At 40.3% G+C, this 19,028-nt stretch overlaps 1 protein-coding gene across 11 annotated transcripts in view; it reads left to right on the top strand.

The window, feature by feature from the left end:
* Window positions 1–19,028, top strand: part of CDKAL1 (CDKAL1 threonylcarbamoyladenosine tRNA methylthiotransferase) — a 641,987-nt gene that overhangs the window by 590,947 nt on the left and 32,012 nt on the right. For all 11 annotated transcript variants that reach the window (XM_072729035.1, XM_025999312.2, XM_025999311.2 and 8 more), the window contains one exon: window positions 16,595–16,678. In XM_072729035.1, the coding sequence (XP_072585136.1) occupies window positions 16,595–16,678 (84 nt within the window). The remainder of the gene's footprint in view (window positions 1–16,594; window positions 16,679–19,028) is intronic.

Here is a 19,028-nt window from a genome sequence, read left to right as displayed (position 1 = left end):
TTGGAGACATTATGAAAGATGGTCCTGTTAAAGTCATTGTGAAAAGAATTCATTTGATTGAAAATGGTACTGAGGAAAATTGCCAGACAATAACATATTCACATGTGCAGTCCCCGGACCTCTGCAGTATCTCTGACACTCTGTGTTCTCAGAGGAGTGGCACCTGCTCTCCTGTGTGACGTGAACCAGCTGTACTCACCTCTGAGTGAGGATCCAGGAGGATTCACCAAACACAGGGGAGCCCAAAGCCCGGTCTCCAGCTTGTGCACCTTCTGCCTTTTTTCGTGCAGCACTGTGAACACTCACTAGCAGAGCACACCCCTAAGGGCGTGATTCCAGCCTGCCACATTTTTCTGGGTTTTGGTTTTATTTTTTTTAACCAAACATTTCAACTCTAAAATTGTGACAGGATTGCTGCCACAGTTAGTTTTACAGGTCCAGAAACTCTTATTTGCCAGGGCACCTATTACCTTTTAACCTAGGACAACAGCCAGTGATAGATTCATTAGGAGGAAAGTAATCCTCTGCTGTGAGCATGGCACTGCTTGTCTTCCCTCACCTCTTTTTAGGGTGAGGGAAGACCCAAATCCCTTTGCAGAGAAGGTCTGGGATTTTGCAAGAGAGAAGAGGGTTCATGGTGCCTGCCTGGTTGGTGGGGAGAGGTGTTGGGCGGCAGAGATGAGGGAGGGGAATGAGGGACAATGAGAGCAGAATAGAAACATTACCTGAAATAGGCTCTTATTATAAAGCTAATGGCCCTGAATCAACAATTCATTATCATGGGTTTACTTCTTAATAATCAGATGCTCAGCCTGGGCCTTATGTAACCTCAGATATGTTATGCTTCACAAAGTAGGTACGGAAGATGAAGTTGCCTGGTTAGGGGCAAGCAAGTGGTTCCTCAAGGGGCATTCCTCCTGTGTTTTCTAGGAAATTCTGGTGTAGGGGAAAGAGGGGTGAATAATTAGCATTAAACCCCCCCTTTATTTTGCCTATTAGCTTTCTGGCAAGCTGCAGAATTTGAAAGTCATCATTTATTTATAATATATCTTCATATTTTTTTTACAATTAGGAATAAAATTTTTATGACTGAATATTTTAAGCTATTAACTTTCACCTTCATACAACATTTTTATTTGCTGTATAATTATGTTTATGTATATTCCAAGTGATAGATTACTATCACTTTGAATATTTAAACATTCAAAAAAAGAAAAAGAAAAGAAATCCTTCAACTTCACCATTATAAACCCTGACTTCAGCTAAGAACACATTAGTGGGCCTTACTTTTCTGGTCTGTAGAGTGAGGGTATTCTGTGAAGAAAGAAAGGAAAGCGTGTCAGCACTGGAACAGAATTAGTGGTAGGGATGGTATCTGTGCTCATAACCATGGTGATGAGTAGAAGTAGTAGAGTGAGATTGCCCTCATCTGATTGTTCCACCTTTATCATGAATCCTTCCGACCTCGCTAACCCCCACCACCATTATTTGAAACAGTAAATCTGAGACCTTTTATAAGTTTTATATTACTTGTCAGTCCTTGTGATCCCAAAGAACGTACCAACAGTAACACACCAGTGGGCTTGGTAAAATCCACTATTTACAGCTCCAGGGTTTTTAGGACTCCGTGGCCAATCTGAAATAACTGTTAAGGAACTAGATTAACATCTTGAATTTTAAGACTTCTCTGCCTAGGTGTGAATGATCCATGGGGCTACCGAATTGCCTTATTAATGACTCATCTTGTAGATCCCCTTAAAAAAGGAGAGGGGGGAAGTACATCTTCTGAAGAACCTTTGTGGTTTTGTCTTCTGCTTATGACCTGCTACATGAGAAACTCCCCAATCTGACTTTGCTTCTCTCTGCATCTCCATCTCTGACTGGTGCCAAGTCCAGTGCATCTTCCTCTTGGGTTTTCTATGTTTTTTTGAGATTTGATTTTTAAGTAATCTCTACGCCGAATGTGGAGCTTGAACTCAGAGCCCCGAGACCCGGAGTCACACATTCTAGAGACAGCCAGCAAGGTGCCCCAGTGCATTTTCATCTTGCTGAAGGCAGTCTCAAAGATGGCTTTCTTAGCATGTGTTTGGACATTAGCAGTTCTGTATTTGATATGCTGTAACCTAAAACAAAGCAGGGAACTCTCAGTGACTGTTTTGAGAAAATACTTTAATTATGTCCCATCTTTCTCTATGGAGTGAATGATGGCAAAAATTACTTTTCCATTTCTTGTCTTTTTCTGCTTTCACTATGTTGTGTGTGCTTATTATGGCACCTTTTTTTTTTTTTAGGAGTTTTTGTGTGTGTGTGTGTGCTTTGTTCCAGACACAAAATAAGTAGCAAAGAGATGGTGTAGCACACTGTATACTTCAGAAAAGACTGGGCCTGGAAGCATGGTATCTAGGAACTGTATCTCACAAAGTAGCAGCTTACTGAACTTCTCTTTGTTTCTTCATTTATGAGTTGGAAACAAGAAAAGTATACGAGAAAATGAAAAATAAGGGACTGTTGTGGATGTCGCTCACCAGAGTGGTACACTTGCTACAGTCCATGAACTGACACTGACACATCAGCTGGGGAGGCTGTGGTGTGTAGGGGGCAGGGAGATGTATGGGGCATCTCTGTACCCTCCTTTCAATTTTGCTGTAAAACTGCTCTGAAAAGAACTAACTAAGTCTTTGATAAAAATAAATGAGGGACTATATAAAATAAGATTATTACAGCTGTGATTTGTTATGAAGTTATGAAGGCAGTAACAGAAAAATGCATTTCTTCAATGGCCCTTCAAATAAATTACCAAATTAAATCCCTTTAGAATAACCTCACAGATGATTTGATTTCAGTTTAGTGGTATTATAAAAAAGTATTAGTGCATGACAGTATAACTGCAAAAATATAGCTATATACTCCTTTAAAAAAAAAAAAAGAGCTGGCTCTTTCATTCACTCATTCAACAAATATTTGGTGAGAACCTGCTGTAAACCAGGCAGGGAGGTCAGCACTAGGGACATGGCTGCAAATAAAAGAAACAAAATCTCCAATCTCATAAATTTAGAATCCTGTGAGCTTTCACCAAGATCATTTATTTCCCTTAAATTTTTTTTAACCGATCAGCGTGCTCTAGGCAAGTAGGATATTTTGCCCTGCTGTAATGCCATATGTATGTACTGTTCTTAACGTCACACTGTTCTGTGTGCTGTTTTGTAGCAGAGAATTGTTTATTATTATGATTCTGATATGTTAATGAAGAGGTACTCATTTGCAAATAACTGTTTAATCTGTAATTAAAATCTGGCAGCTCTCTTAAAAATAAAGACAGTTAAAATGCGTAGTCACTGGCCTGCTATATTGAATATGCAATTGCAAAACATTAAGAAAAGCATATCCTATTTATCACTTTTAATGAATCTTTCACCCTGGTCCCACTGTAAGCCCTTGATGGTATTCCTGTCATCCCGTCCATATGCTTCAGAGAGCATTAACTATTCTCGGGTCTGTGCATGCCTAAGTATAAAATCAAAATCTCTACGTTTTTTTGGATCACATATAAGCAACCCACACACACAAAAAAGAAGCCCAACACATTATCATTACCATATCCTCATTAAGATGATGGGCCTCTGACCATATCCTAATGTTTGCTTAACAATCTGAAATTCATGTATGCAAAAGGAATTTTTCTTATCCTTTTGAAAGAAGAATGATAAATATTTATACAGCCTTAACTCTTTCAGGCAGACATAGGATCATGTTTTAGAAATGACAAGAAGCTACTCCGGATCTTTTTCAGCATAATTCATCTTTCCAATAGCTCCTGAGAAATGAATTGTAGTTTTATCAATATTGGACAGTTTTCCTCCTCTTTCCCCATTAAATGCGCTTTGTCTTCCTTCTCTGAAATCCTTTTGAGTCATAGCTTTGAAAAGGAAGCCACAAGAGCTATCTCTGCTTTTCAGGCAAGATTGCTCCAGAGGGATGCAGTAGGGCCCAGCAGGACTGCTGACCTGTACTCCTCAAGGCTGGGATCCGGATTCTCCAGCAGCCACTGCCTCGTTAGCAGGTTTAGCAACAGTCTAGACTCTAAATAGTCATATATCCCAAGTGTTGCTTTCTAAAAGTTATTCCTGTTCTTTTTTTTTTTTTTTATTCCTGTTCTGAAGCAATAATTGGATAGAGCCGCAAGACACTTCTCTACTTGAAATTAAAATTGTCTCCCAGCTGCTTGAATCAACATCTCTGGTAGTAATGGTGAACTTATGAACGTGTCTCAGCTCACAGGGCTATCTTCTTAGAATAAATGGAAGGTGTAGGAAATCTTAGAATGTACTCCTGGCAGTAGTGCAATCAGCTGTATTACTGATAGTAGTCAGACTTCTCCAGCATATACACTGACTCCCAGAAGCTAGGTTATTAATCTGAAAACTCAAGGCTCTGGCCAGATAAAATTGCCTTAATGATTTCTTTCACGTAGGTAAACCGAATCCCCTAATTGTTAACTCCTTTTCATTCTTCACTCATCCTTGCCCTTTGGCAAACATTAAGCTTTAGACGGTGTGTCAGCTCTGGAAGAGAAAGGAGAGAGCAGTGGTGTTGAGACTAGTCCGCGCTGTTAGACAAGGGCTGACTGCTAGTCCCAGCTATGGGTGCCACTTCTGTGGCTGCCACTGCCACCACCACAGCCACTGCCAGCAGCACCTTGCTGTCCTCCCTGAGCCCTCCGCATCATTGCAGGACTCCTCCGGTTCCTGCCTTCTCCATGGAACTCCAAATTTAGAAACACAGCATATGTGAGCCAGAAAGGGCCTTACAGATCACTGATTGCAAATCCCTCCCTGCTTTGTTTTTAGATGGAGAAACTGAGGCTCTAAAGGGAAATGATTTGCTCAGGGTCAAACAGCTAGTGAATGACACAGGTAAAACTGAAGCCATCATAACTTACTAATTAGTACTCCTCAAGCTTTTCTGCTCTTGGCTGGGGCCTGTCTCAAAAAGGGAAGGAGATTATACCAAGGTACTCAGAAGCCTTTGGTGAGATGCAGGGCCATAGACTGGGACTGTGGTTGTTAAGAGAAATCTAGTCATTGATTGGATTAAAATACAAATGATTGGGGCACCTGGGTGGCTCAGTGGTTGAGCATCTGCCTTTGGCTCAGGGTGTGATCCTGGGGTCCTGGGATCCAGTCCCACCTCAGGCTTCCCACAGGGAGCCTGCTTCTCCCTCTGCCTATGTCTCTGCCTCTCTGTGTCTCTCGTGAATAAATAAGTAAAATCTTTTTAAAAAGATACAAATGATTGTGCTTTAAAAGATAAAGCAGTAGAGAATTCACAACAATGCATTGCATTTGCGTGTCCTTTTAGGCAACGCTTTAAGGTGGAAATAAAATGATTGTGCTTTAAAAGATAAAGCAGTAGAGAATTCACAACAATGCATTGCATTTGCGTGTCCTTTTAGGCAACGCTTTAAGGTGGAAATAGACAAGAAGTAAAAAACAAAATACAGTGTGATCTGTGAAACAGGAGAAATTCAGTAGGAGAGAAGATTTTTTAAAATCCTCTACCTGTAGGACGGACGATGAGAACAGACTGGTGAATGCTGAGTAGTTCACCATGTAGAGAAAGGCCTTTTAGAATTTAAGTGATATCCCCAGGTTTATTTTAACTGTATGCTCCCATGTGCAGCCTACATGTTGCATTAAAATGTCTTACCCCAGGTCAGCAGTCTGCACTGTTATTTAATGGCTTGAGGACTCGGGATCTCTAGGTTCCTGCAATACAGTAACTTTGCAGTTTGAAAGATCCACACAGACCAGTGGGGTTTCCTCAGCTACTCGAGCTGGCTTGGCTTCTGCTATGTAGTCTTGGTAGTGATCATCTGCATATGTGATAAACAGCTTTTCCTAGAGCCTCGCACAGACCTGGCAATGCTCGGGTTTCAGTAGACTATATAATATTGTGTTTGGCAGGAGAGGCCATTAAAAAAGACATCAAAGCAACCCTCAGAACTAGATTCCCTTTTGAAAGGTGTTCCTAATCAAAAAATAAAGCTCAGAATTAGAATTTGTTTGGATTAAGCTAACTGTCTCCTTTTCTCTCTCTGCCCCCGACCCAGTCCTTACCCTACAGTAGCTTGATACAAAAGATTGTATAGGATGACTTGAAGCTTCCATTTTTCTTAGTAATCACCATGGAAGAATATTTTTTTGTTCTTGGTTTACATAGAATCCTTTATTTCCAGTATAAATTTTATATGAAAACTATGCGCCCACTAGACAAAAGCTACCACCTTCACCCAAAGCCTTGGTTTTTTCAAGGTTGGGTTCTATGCATATTTTCTTAGTTCTCTATCCTCAAGAGGATATAGAGACAGAAGATAGGTTTGAACCAGACTACTCCCATTTAAATTCCCCAACGCATGTATGCCTGTGTGCACGCATGCTCACAGCTAACGACTGGTTGCAATAAAAATTTGGTAGAATTTCAGTTTAGCTTCATTAACTCTGAGACAGTGAAGTAATATTCAAGGGGAAAAACAGAATAGGTGAAGAGAAACATCAATTTTCTTTAAATAAAGACATTTTAGGGGGAACTAGTATCCATTTTTTAGGGTATCATTGCCATTCCTCTATATTATATACCTATAAACTGCATAGCAGGACTTGTATGTGCTTGAAGAAGCTACATTTTCACGGCAGGGAAGAAAATCGGAATAAATCACTGAGATGCAGGTGCACAGTAATACAAGTAGGCTCTTTTCCCCTGCAGCCTGAATGCCTGGCCAATAAAGCAGAAGGTCTAGAGCTGAGCTCTCAGGGTCTCCCGGAGCTAAGCCAAGAAAGAAGAAGTGGGGGGAAGGGGAAGGATGGGGGAGCAGGAGAGAATAATTGTTATTCAGTCTTCTTTAATGAGATGTATTGCCCAATGCTGAAAGATTGTGGCAGTGTCTTTTGTTATGCTAATTAGACACCATTAAAGCTTGGCTGTCTGATTTCTGCTTAATCCTTTCTGCTTCCCTCAGCCTCAATCCTGGCTGGCAAATGGTTGGAAGATGGTGGGGTGTAGTGCATGTGTTATTTATTGTTCACATCTATGCTGAGTTCTCTGGTAACAGGGTTGGTAACGAAAAGATTTCTCTTACCAAAGGCGGTATGTATTTGGGACATTCATTTTTGGTTTTGTTTTTAATGAATTTGAGAATGCTCGATCTCTGCCTTTTTGGTACAAACACTATTGTATGTTTGTTTGTTTGTTTGTTTTAAATGACTGCTTTTGCGGCCATGCAAAATGGAAAAGGACAGAATGGAAAATTTAGACAGCCTCCCCTTGGTTGTCTGGATTTCCCTAAAAACAACAAGCAAGGTGATCATGCCTTAGCTTTTGGGGTGGCTATGATGGACCAGAAAAATAGGAGCAAGAATAATACAAAGGTCAAAAAGAGGAGTTAACCAGTTTAAAATTCCTGCCTTTATAATTTATAGATACATGTGCCTTCTTTCCTGAAATTAAAGTGTTGTATTTATATGATTACCTAAATTATGAGTGTGTTGAGTTAAAAAAAAAAAAATTTTTTTTTATGACCAGTGTGGTCTTTCCTGAAATAGTAAAATGGAGGATTTCTGTGAAATCTTTAAAAACTAGATAATACTGGTTTAGAGCAACCCTGTCCAATAAAAATGTCCTATGAACCACAGATACTCTTGTAAATTTCCTGGCAGCAACACTAAAAAAGAAAAAAAAGAAAAAAAAAAACAGATGAAGGTAATTTTAATAATATATTTAACTCAATATATCAAAAATATTTTGGCTTATAATCAATAAAATTCACAAAATAGTTTAAATTCTTCTATTCATGTTAAATTTTTGAAATCCAGTGTGTATCTTGTACTGGTGTGTATTTTATAGCACCTCTCAATTGAGGTTTGCCACATTTTAAGGGCTCAACAGCCTTGAGCTAGTGGCCATTGTACTGGATGGTGTAAGTTTAGCATAACTCAGTAATTCACTTGTATAAAAACAATTGTCAGGATAAAATCCATTTTTCATGTTACGGATAAATATTATGAGCTGTATGACTTTGGCCATGACACTTAGTCTCTAATGAGCCCTACTTTTCTCATCTGTAAAATGATGTATTTGAACTAAATGATCTATTAATTCTTCCACCCATGCCAGCTCTGAAATTCTTTATTCCAGAAATTCACATTTAGGGTCTAGATATATTAGAACTTATCTATCCTTTCCTATAATTTAATATTTGAAAAGAAGCCTTCTTTCACCATAGAGGATATTGGAAGATGTCCTGCATACCATATCCATACCTTTCTTCCTCCAAATGTGTGGACTTTTCTTTGAATTCTTCTGAGGCTTATACTGTTTCAGTAAAGCATTTGGTAGAGTTTAGACTCAGCAGTCTTTCTTTGCTCAGTACTTTTGGAATGGGGTTTTTGAGCAAAGATGTGAGGGGGATTGGCAAGTAATTACTGCACTAGAATTATATAAACACTAAATCTCCAAAACCTGATGGTCTGTCTTTCTTTCTTTCTTTCTTTCTTTCTTTCTTTCTTTCTTTCCTTTCCTTTCCTTCTTTCTTTTCTCCCTCTCTCTCTCTCTCTGTAATCTAGCTAATTTATCGTGTCATCAGTGAAACAAAAATCCTAAAGACACTTTCCAAGAAGGTTTTTCTATTCAACAGTCCTGAGCTGTAAATGTGGTGACTTCCTGTGCCTTTAAGAGAAGCCCATCAAAGAAGAGTGGCCCAGACTTGTTGAGTATTGATTGGTAGAGACCAATGTGAAAAGATCAGGAAAGTGGAAGTGCATGGAGATAATTGTTCAATTTAGAATCAAACTTTTAATAAAAAAGGGTTCCACATATGGTGTTCGTACCATTTAGTCATCCCATTAATAAGATCTCATGGATAGATATTACTGGCAACATCTGGCCTCAGGATTTGACATAGTGTTAAATGTTGAGCCCTTTCCTAACAGTGCCTGGGCATAGTCAAGCTTTTTACCTGATGTGGGGAAAAAAGATCAAACATACTTTGTGCCGGTTCCGTGATAAGAAAGGGCAACTTGTTTTGATCTGTTAAGAGAATATGTGTTCTTAACACACTTTTAAAAAAAAATCCACAGAAGCATTGTAGGTAATTCCTTAAAATGTTCTAGAATACTAAAAAGGTACAGGCAGGTGGTCAAAACTTGGCTGTTTTTTTTAATTGGCAGTTCAGCAAGCACCCAGGTATATACATTTCTAATGCTGAACAGGGATCAGATTGGCATTTCTCATGTAACTCTTTGCCATTGAGAATTATTTTAACCAGTTCAATAAAGCACAGTTACCATACTATTACTGTTGGCTCTACACCAACAGATGCAAACAGCTCTATTCTCAAGAATGAAATTTTACCTCTAAGGGTGAAGAGACTCCCTCTTCTCTCCCTTTTCTCTTGCTGGAGTAGGCACATGACTGGAAGAAAACCAGCCAGCAACTGAAGAAGACAGGACACAGGGCTGTTGTTAGAAGAAATGTCATAGTCTGATTTGGTTCCAGAGAGACCTTGGATCTGGTCTTTGTATATCACATCACTGCTTTTGCAAAAAGGCAAAAAGGCAAAAAAAAAAAAATTTTTTTTTCAGTTTTCTTTGTGTTTTCTCCTGAGATGTGAGGAAGGAACATTAGTGCCACTAAGACACTCATGGCAATTCATAGATAGGCATAGGTCCAATATGTGAAGGTATGGATATTTCACCCCAAAGGAACATTCTTTCCCTCTTGAATATATTTATTCCTGTTAGTAAGTAGACCTAAAGAATATATGTCTTTTCACCCAGAAGATACTGCTTTTAAAAAAGTGTCATCAAATGTCTTTTTACTCATTGTCTAAGAGTCAGATATGAGTCAGCCCCTTTGAGAATAAACCATCCAACATCCCCCAAGAATCTTTTAAGTAGACCAGCAACAACTGATGGCAAGCATTTCGAATACGATGGACTTTGAGTCTCATTACTTGTTTTCTGTGGCATCATCGTTTTTGACACACATTCCTGTGTCATGGCCCTTTCATTACAGAATGGAATTGTTGAGTAAGGATGATATTAAATTTTAATGTTATTGCTATTATTACTGTTGACTGTTTTTAGCATTAGTATGCCTGGTTCTTTCATTCCAGCTTCTGCAGGGCCAGAAAACAGAAGTGTGCATAAACAGTCAGGAAAATTACCCTATACCCTGGAGACCCAGCATCGCATGCTCTGCCTGTTGTGAATGATGAATCAAAACGGAAAGGTTATCATTTTCATTAGCTAGGAAAGAACAAGACCATACTTTTCTCCAAGTGTAATTACAGTGGTTCACTGGCAACATTACACTGCAGTAATTAGTCTAAAGGTGTATGTGAGGGCAGGCTTTTGCACAGACACTAGAAATATTATTTCAGAGTTTAAGGTCACAGCCTTGTGTTTAACATGTTCCAGGCAGCTTAGGGAAAAAAAAAAAAAAAAACTAATTTGACTGGAGCTAAAGAAAGACATTTGACATTTCCCAGAGTCATGCATTCAGAAACCAGTCAGGTAGAAAAATTGTTTTTTATTATCTACAAAAACCAAGAAAACAATGAAAAACAATAATAATAAAAAGAATACCTCAACAACTTAGCTGCAGAAACTGCATGTCAGAATATTTTGTAGAGTAAACTAAGATAATACTCAAGTTTATTAGGAATGTGATGTAAATAATTACAAGAGCATTTGATATATGTGTTTTAATCTCCCTTTTTACCCTAAGGCAATTGGGCAGAAAAATTAATTTCTAGAAACTCTTCAGGGGAAGCAAAATAATTTCTTTACCTTCCTATAACTGTTACAGGAAATAAGTATTTCTCTTATACTGGTACCCAAGTATATATATCTGTCCTTTGTGAATGTTTTTTGGACGTAGAACAATTCTATTGAAATACGGGGATCTTTCTCACCTGACCTTCCAGTAGAGCTTGAATTAGAATTTTTTTTCCAAAGCCTTATCTCAGGCTCTTTGTATAAGTGAAACAGAAGTGAGAAGTGGCTGGGTGTGAGAAGGGCCTAATAAAGAAAATATAAACTTTATGTGAAGTTGATATTTAAAGTCACATATAGGAGTTTAAAAGAAGCCTTTTACTTCTTCTAGTGCAAGGAGTCTTCATACAAGTAACATTTCTTCCTGAGTTTAAGGTCAAAGCCCACATACTCTAATGTCTTTGTTTAATCCTTATACAGCCACGTAGAAACTTTTTGAGGACAAATGGAGAAATAGAGTATACTCGAATGAGCATTCATTCAGCAACCAAATTCTGTTGGAAATGTTGGAAACCACTGCTTTTTTAATGCAAGCGTGTGTTTTATGTGTGTTATCTGGCCATCTGGTTAGAACTGATGTTTCTCACAACTTCGGGCACTTGGGAAATTTTAAGTATAGATGTGACACAAATAACACAGCTAGCTGATTATGTAATGCACTGAAAAATTTTACCCCAAACTTGAATTTAAAAACATTCCGTCTTGTTTGTCACAGATGTTTCTCTACTCAAGGAAAAGTCATGCACTGCAGAATGAGATCTATGATGTTCTATGTTTTCTCCAGCTAGCACTTAAATAGGAGGCACCAGGTAGTGAGAATGGTTCCAAGACCTTCTCCTCTTCCTTCTGCCCCTGCCACTGAGCAAGTTACCACCCAGCAATCTTGCTGGACCTCAGTTTCCTTTCTGCGAAATCTGAGATTGCCAAACTCCCTTCTCCTTCTTACTTCCTGGTCTCTTTACGGGACTACTGCCTTCATTTCCAGCCTTTATGGATAAACAAATAACTAACCATAAGACCCTTTCTCTTACCTTTCCAACAAGGCCTGTGCATTCTTTCTTATCCACAGTGAGGTCACCAGTAATGCAGGATCTCATGAGTCCTTTTTTTCTACACCTCACCTCAATTTGGTGATGCATTCTGTGAAATGGAAGAATGGTTTCACAAGACTGTCTTTATAATTCATTTTTCTTAAGACATCTTTTTTTTTTAAAGATTTTATTTATTCATTCATGAGAGATACAGAGAGAGAGAGATTGAGGCAGAGACATAGGCAGAGGGAGAAGCAGGCTCCATGCAGGGAGCCCGACGTGGGACTCGATCCCAGGTCTCCAGGATCACACCCTGGGCTGAAGTTGGCGCCAAACCGCTGGGCCACCGGGGCTGCCCAAGACATCTTTTTTTTTTTTAAGTTTTATTTATCTAAGTCATCTCTACACCCAGTGTGGGGCTCGAACTTACTACCCTGAGATAAAGAGTCATCTTGCTCTTCTGACCAAACCAGCCAGAGGCCCTTCATAAAACATATTTTTAAAGCTAGGTTAAAATGGACTAACTGAAGTTGTGCATACTCTAAGAAAAACAGCTTTCTCCATGGACATTTGAGGAAGAAATGACAAAATAGGCCTAATTCATTAGTGCAGGTACCAGGACTGACCGCCGCTTGCAGAAATCCTGATAAATGTCCCAAGGGTCAGACTTCGTAAAAGGAAACTGAATTTCCCACAGCAATTCTTTTTCTTTTTTATTTTTAAGGTTTTATTTATTTATTCATGGTAGGCACAGAGACATAGGCAGAGACACCGGCTGAAGGAGAAACAGGCTCTCTGCAGGCACCCGAATAGGATTCGATCCCAGGACCACAGGATCATGACCTGATCCAAAGGCAGATGCTCAACCACTGAGCCACCCAGGTGCCCCTCCCACAATAATTCTTAACTTCCCATCCCAAGTTCCTAAACCCAAAAACATTGAAAAAGTTAAATAAGCATTTTCATTAACCAACTGTAAATTATATCCCTGTAAAACAAATCAGAAAGAAGTTGTCTTTCTTAGGATTATGAAACGAGGGCTTTGTTGAGATGATTTTTGACAGACTTCTTTAGGTTCAGGTCACAGGACAGCTTTTGGGAGACTTTGTAAATACTTCTGTGGTGGATATTAGAGATCACACTTCTCTAAATGCAGCAAGACAGTAACTGTTGTAATTTGCAGAAGGCTTGAAGCATATAGTCTCCTGGGGGCACCTGCATGGCTCAGTGGTTGAGAGTCTGCCTTCGGCTCAGGTTGTGATTCTGGGGTCCTGGGATCGAGTCCCAATCAGGCTCCTGCAAGGAGCCTGTTTCTCCCTCTGCCTATGTCTCTGTCTCTCTTTCTCTCTCTGTCTCTCATGAATGAATAATGAGGTCCTTTAAATATTATAACCCACTTCCTCTTCCGCCCACCTCTCCCTTTCCCAAGTCTGGCCACTTTCACCGACCTCTTCTTTCTGTGGCAAGGAATGTGAAGGACCAAAAAGTAGTCACATCTCTTTTATCTTAAAAATAATCTACTCAGACCCATGTCCTCCCCCCTAGCATCTGCTTCAAACATGGGGCAGCTGGTATGTTTAAATAATCCTCCTTGTTTGAGACTCCTTTTTCCTAGGTTCTGCTAGAACTCTGGCACCCGGTTTCTGACCATCCCTCTTCCCTCCAAGTGACCCCTTCTCTCCTCTCCTTGAATGTTCCAGCTATCCTGATGCTGCCTCCAGACCATTCTCTAGGTTTGCAGTTCCACTAGCATCTTAATTTGTGCTACTAGTCACAATCTTCATGAAAAACTTCATTTTCAGCCTCTTACATATTCTTAGGAGTTTGTTGGTTTCTTAAACTACCCAAGTCAGGGGATCCCTGGGTGGCTCAGCAGTTAAGCTCCTGCCTTTGGCCCAGGGCATGATCCTGGAGACCCAGGATCAAGTCCCACATCAGGCTCCCTGCATGGAGCCTGCTTCTCCCTCTGCCTGTGTCTCTGCCTCTCTCTGTGTGTGTCTCTCATTAATAAATAAATAAATAAATAAAATCTTTAAAGAACAAACAAAAACTACCCAAGTCATCTTTGTGTTAACTTCTTCTGCAAAGGGCTGTCTAAAGCCAGGGATATAACCTTGCACTCCTGTCAGTGATGGTAAGGCAACCAGAGAAGAATATCAGAATGTCAGATGAATATAGATACTGCAGATCAGATGAGACGTAGCATACTCTCCATCATTCTCCACTGGGAAGACAAACTCATCCCTACTAGTGGATTCTCCTTGCCTTTAGCACAATAGATAGCTCGGCTGTGGTTGTTGTCCTACTGGCCTAAGGATGGATATCTGTAGCTTTACCCTTTTTCTCCAGATAGCCTGCTTTTCCTCTCAGACTGGCACATCCTTGCTGGTTAGCAGAGACATTCTTAGGCAAATCAGGATGATTACCCTAAACCTTTTTTCTTGTATGTGGGTCATTAACTGCTGGGTTATCTATCCTGTGGGGTTGAAGAGAGAACAGTTGCAAAATATGGGGCAAGGTGGCTCATTTAGAAAAAGATTTGAGGCCTATGCACAAACCCTTGGCCCACAAGGTCCCTTGCTGTCACCAAGGCAAAGTTGCCTCTTCAGAGTTCCACCTGAACTGCCCCTGCCCCCAACCTTCCTTATCATCACTGGTGTTTTTAGTTACCGGAAATAGTTGATTCTCTTAAAGGTTTGATATCTACTTCATGGCAACTTCATTCTTAACAAAAAATAAAACATTGAGGGGAGCAGTTATTATTTTTGTTGTTTTTTTAAGGGGGTTGGGATAGATTGGGGCAGCTCTTGATCAAAGTCCTAGCTTTCTTATGCGCATTCTTGCTTAGTGTCTTCAGAGGAACTTTAAGAGCCTCACCAGTGATGCAGAATCCTTAGCTGAGGGGACTGAAGGGACAACTGGAGAGATGTTTACCACCATAAATCACTGCACACAGCCATTTTCTTGTATCCTGGCAGCAAATGGTTAAATACTCACCTACAAATATTCTTCTGCTGGTTGATCAAAGCCCTGCCCGCTACTGTACAAACATAACACGGGTCCTTCAGACTCTGTGTATATCTTACAATCACGGCTCTTACCTCCAGGTAAACTAGAACAGCCCAACAGTGATGTCTACAGCCGTCCGCTTTCGTTCTCACAAGAGCAAAGAAGCAGCTTTACAATCTCATATTGTTGCTAGGTTAATTTCCCGAAAACTTAATGTGAGATGAAGTATAATTGCAGATTTCCTTAAGAACCATCGACAGATACTTATCCTAAGTTATAAGCAACTCACACTGTGAAATGTGTACAAACATGCTCAGTTTTCCTCCAGAAGAATATACTTCAGTGAAAACCAGTATTCATCAGTCTTTTTAAATAAACAAAGCCGTTCCCATTCAAAGTAGAAATTGGGGAGACTTTCCTTAGTTGCTGCTTGATTGTTAAAAGGGACTCCTGTTGCAGGAAGGGTCATTAGTTTGGAGGGAGTGAAGGAAGCTGTTGGTAACTATCGTCCTGGAGACCTTATGGCCTTCGGCTAAGGGGACCACGTTTTGAAGGAGATAGTAAGAAAGATAGTAAATGATGGTGTGTTTAGGTATTGGCATTGTATGATGGAGAGGGGAGTTTAGCGTTTTGTTTTATTTTTAATTGTTAGGTGGTCTGTTTGGCACAGCTGTGTTTACGTTTCCTAAATGCTAACTGCCTGAACATGGTGACAAGTCTATATATGAGAATAGGGACTGCTTCTTTGAAATCTTCTTATCAGCATGCTTTAATACAGAGTTGTATTTATCAAGTAGCAAAGGCAAAAATAATTCTAGGCACAACCATTCAGTACAGCTAGTTGCTACTACATCACACATTTCGACAACTTTGTTTAAAAAAATAAAAAGGAAGTAATTGATACTTTAAATGTTGCATTTCACAGTGGACCAAACTTGGAAATGATGGAATTTTTTCAAGTAGTCATATTTCTTTAAGCAATGTTTTGGTTGATTTAACTTCTTGGTTATTAAAGTTGCACTCTTAGAACATAAATGTAGATCGATCCTGTAGAGAATTAACAGTTCTGTATCTTTGCTGTCTTTCTAAAAAAATAAAAAATAAAATAATGAAGGACGGGGTCATGGCTGCAAGAAAGAAGAGACAGTTGTATATGAGAGAGGCAATGTATATAATAAGTAAATAGCTGTAGGAATTAATCCATAATTTCAGAGTTATATGCAATACATGAAGTGTTTAGATGCAAGGACTTAATGACTAGTTTTTGAGGCACTTTCTTTAGCGTTACATCCCTCATAACTCAAATTAATGTTTATTACTACTCTTTCCTATTGCCAAAATATTTTCATGAATTTGGATTAGAAGCAGCTTGTTCTGGCTTGTTTTGCAACGTTGCTTCAAGAAACCAAGTGATACTTAGAAGATTTTTATATGTCTTCGAAGCTTTAATTATCTTATGTTGAAGGAGGAAGATAAGTTTTGTTTCATAGTTGTGTAAGAAAATAAGATTTCAGGCTATGCTCATTTTATATTAGCACATAGATAATAATGTCTCTTGGGGAAATATGAATTCATAGTTCTTACATTAGCTATTAAGTAACTTGCAATTGAGAGTCTACTTTGAATCCAAGAGGACACTGCTTACTGACCCACGACTCTTTGGGCTGGCATTTTTGGTTTGGATTCTCCGGTGTTTGCCCTTATCTTTCCTTTTTTTCTTCACAGATTGGCGAAAGGCAACAAGTGTTAGTGACAGAAGAATCTTTCGATTCCAAGTTTTATGTGGCACACAATCGATTCTATGAGCAGGTGAGATACACTTTGACCTTCTTAAGCTTTCCCCAAAGTGAGGAAAGGCGGTGAGGTAGATCACTTTAAGCAAAAGAAACTTTAGGGAGGTTGTAGAGTCTTGTTGCATCAAGGCTGTTGCAGAGCATCAAGCCAGCTAGGCCACCAGGGGCTCCGCTTCATGGCTTAGTCTACCAAACACCCCACACAGAGGAGTAAACGTGTCTTCCTCCTCATGAATCTTTGCTGGGACCAGCCTTAGGCTTTGGGCATCGGGAACAGGTAGTTACCGCTGCCAGAAGGAATTCCCACCGGCTGGCAGAGGGGAGGGGAGAGGCCTGTGCAGGGCACAGGAAGGATGTCTGAGACATCAGTGTGGAAGGGCAGGGATTTCCTCTCCTCCCTGCACTCACTCAGGTGGTCGGGCAGTTGCTTGCTTTTTTAAATTATTATTATTATTTTTTTTTAGTTTTGTTTAGTTTTAGGTGTTTTTTTTTTTTTTTTCTTAACTTCCACCCTGATAAGAATGTTGGAGGCCAAGGGAAAAGAGTCCGTTCTGTGGATTCAACTCAAATCATATGACCAACCCTGGAGACAAGTACGGGGCAAAACAGCTTCCCTTTGAGAGCCTTACTGGGGGGCCGCGCCTAGGGACCCCTCTCATTCACAGCCATGCCCTGCCCGTGGAACCTGGCCTGCCAGGCTTTCTTGTAGCGCCTGGGATCCCACTTCCCCAGGTCAGGGAGCAGTTCAGAAGTGATGAAAGAAAACTCATTGCCTCCTTCAAGGGCAGTGGCCCCAAAAAGGCCCAGTAAGCAATGGCATCTGCCTTCCTCAATGGGAGACTCCCCTAGGGGCATAGGGATATCCTGATCATTACTGGACCTGATGAACTTATCCTAAATATCAAATGTGTTTTCCTACTTTTTTGTTTCTTTCTCATCAGATGAGAAGTGAATTTTTTTTTTCTGTGAGCTAGGGCTGAAATTAGAGCCGGAAAAGCCTCTTCAGGGCTGGGTGAGCAAGTGAGAGAAGCCCACTGCCCTTTGGGGGGAAGCCAACGCCCACTGCCCTTGGGGAAGTAGTTGCAGAGATCTCCCTCTCCACTGCACAGGGAATGGTCCTAGCCTGGGCCCTGGAGCCTGGGGAAACATGGGGGGCAGTGTTGAAGGCTCAAACTAAATGCACCCTATCCCATACCCGCAGAGTACTACTGTTGAGGAAGGCTTCCCCAGCACTCCCTGCCAGAGCCACATCTCTTCCCCATTCTCCATTTCATTATTTGGCCCCAGAGAACCAACCTCTTCAGGCCAACCTGCTCAGCCCTGGGGAGGAACCTGATTGTATTTCGTGGCCTCTTCCCCCTCTGTTTCTCTGCCATCTGGGTTCTTGCCTCAGCAGGGAGCTTTTTTCCCCTGCATTTTAAAGGCGATGGCATGCCTCATTAGCTGTTTCCTCCAATTTAAAGCAGTCCGGCTTTTTCCAATTATTAAAACTGGAGGGGGGAAAAACACTGAGCCCTTCATTCAGATCAAGGCAGCAGAGCTATATTTCCCCAGAATGGGACCACATCTCCCAGAGATAGTTTACTCTAGAGATTTCTAGAGATTTTCTTGTTTTATTAAAAAAACAAAAAACAAACAAACAAAACGATTTAAAGGGGCTTTCATATTCTGATACTAAAGCTCTTTGCTGGGAGTAATTCACTACTCAGGTGACCTTTTTCCTATGCTTTGATGAGGCAGTGTACGCAGTGGTCATTAAAAAAAAAAAAAAATCAAACCCAGAAAGACCAAGATCCATTTCTGCCTCCCAGAGAAATTGGCTGTGGAACTCTAGCTCCCCTGACGTGTTTGTCTGTACAACTAAGCATATCAAGGATTTCAGAGGCATGATTTTTCTAAATAAGATGAGTTCCAGAAGTGAAGATTTCATCTACGTATCAAAGTATTACTGGATTAGAATTAGTCTATTTATTTTGGATCTTGACTTGAAGACTGGCAAGTAGCTGCAGCAGGAAAACAGAAGCGTGGGGGAGACACACTAAGTGCCAAGCCACCTCTGAAGGAGGGAGGCATTTGCTCGATGTAAACAGGTACTTTTACTAGAAATCTCCAGTGGTGAGAGGCTGCTGACAGTTTCCTGTGAACTCACCAAAGCAGCCTTCAGAGCAGCTGATCCTAAGTGTAGGTAGAGGCAACAAACCAAACATATGCATTTCATGACAGAGCAAAGGAGTCATTTAGCTACAAAACAACAAATTTGGGAGACTAAAGGGTCGCTTTTAAATGTTCTTCCTCTGCCCCCTCCGAGTCACATGCCCACGCTCCCACATACAAGTGCTCACATACACACGAACCAGCAGGCCTCG

Source organism: Vulpes vulpes, chromosome 12 (genome assembly GCF_048418805.1).
Source record: "Vulpes vulpes isolate BD-2025 chromosome 12, VulVul3, whole genome shotgun sequence".
NCBI lineage: Eukaryota > Metazoa > Chordata > Mammalia > Carnivora > Canidae > Vulpes > Vulpes vulpes.
The sequence above is the reverse complement of the archived record's forward strand: the minus strand, read 5'-3'. Positions and strand labels throughout refer to the sequence as shown.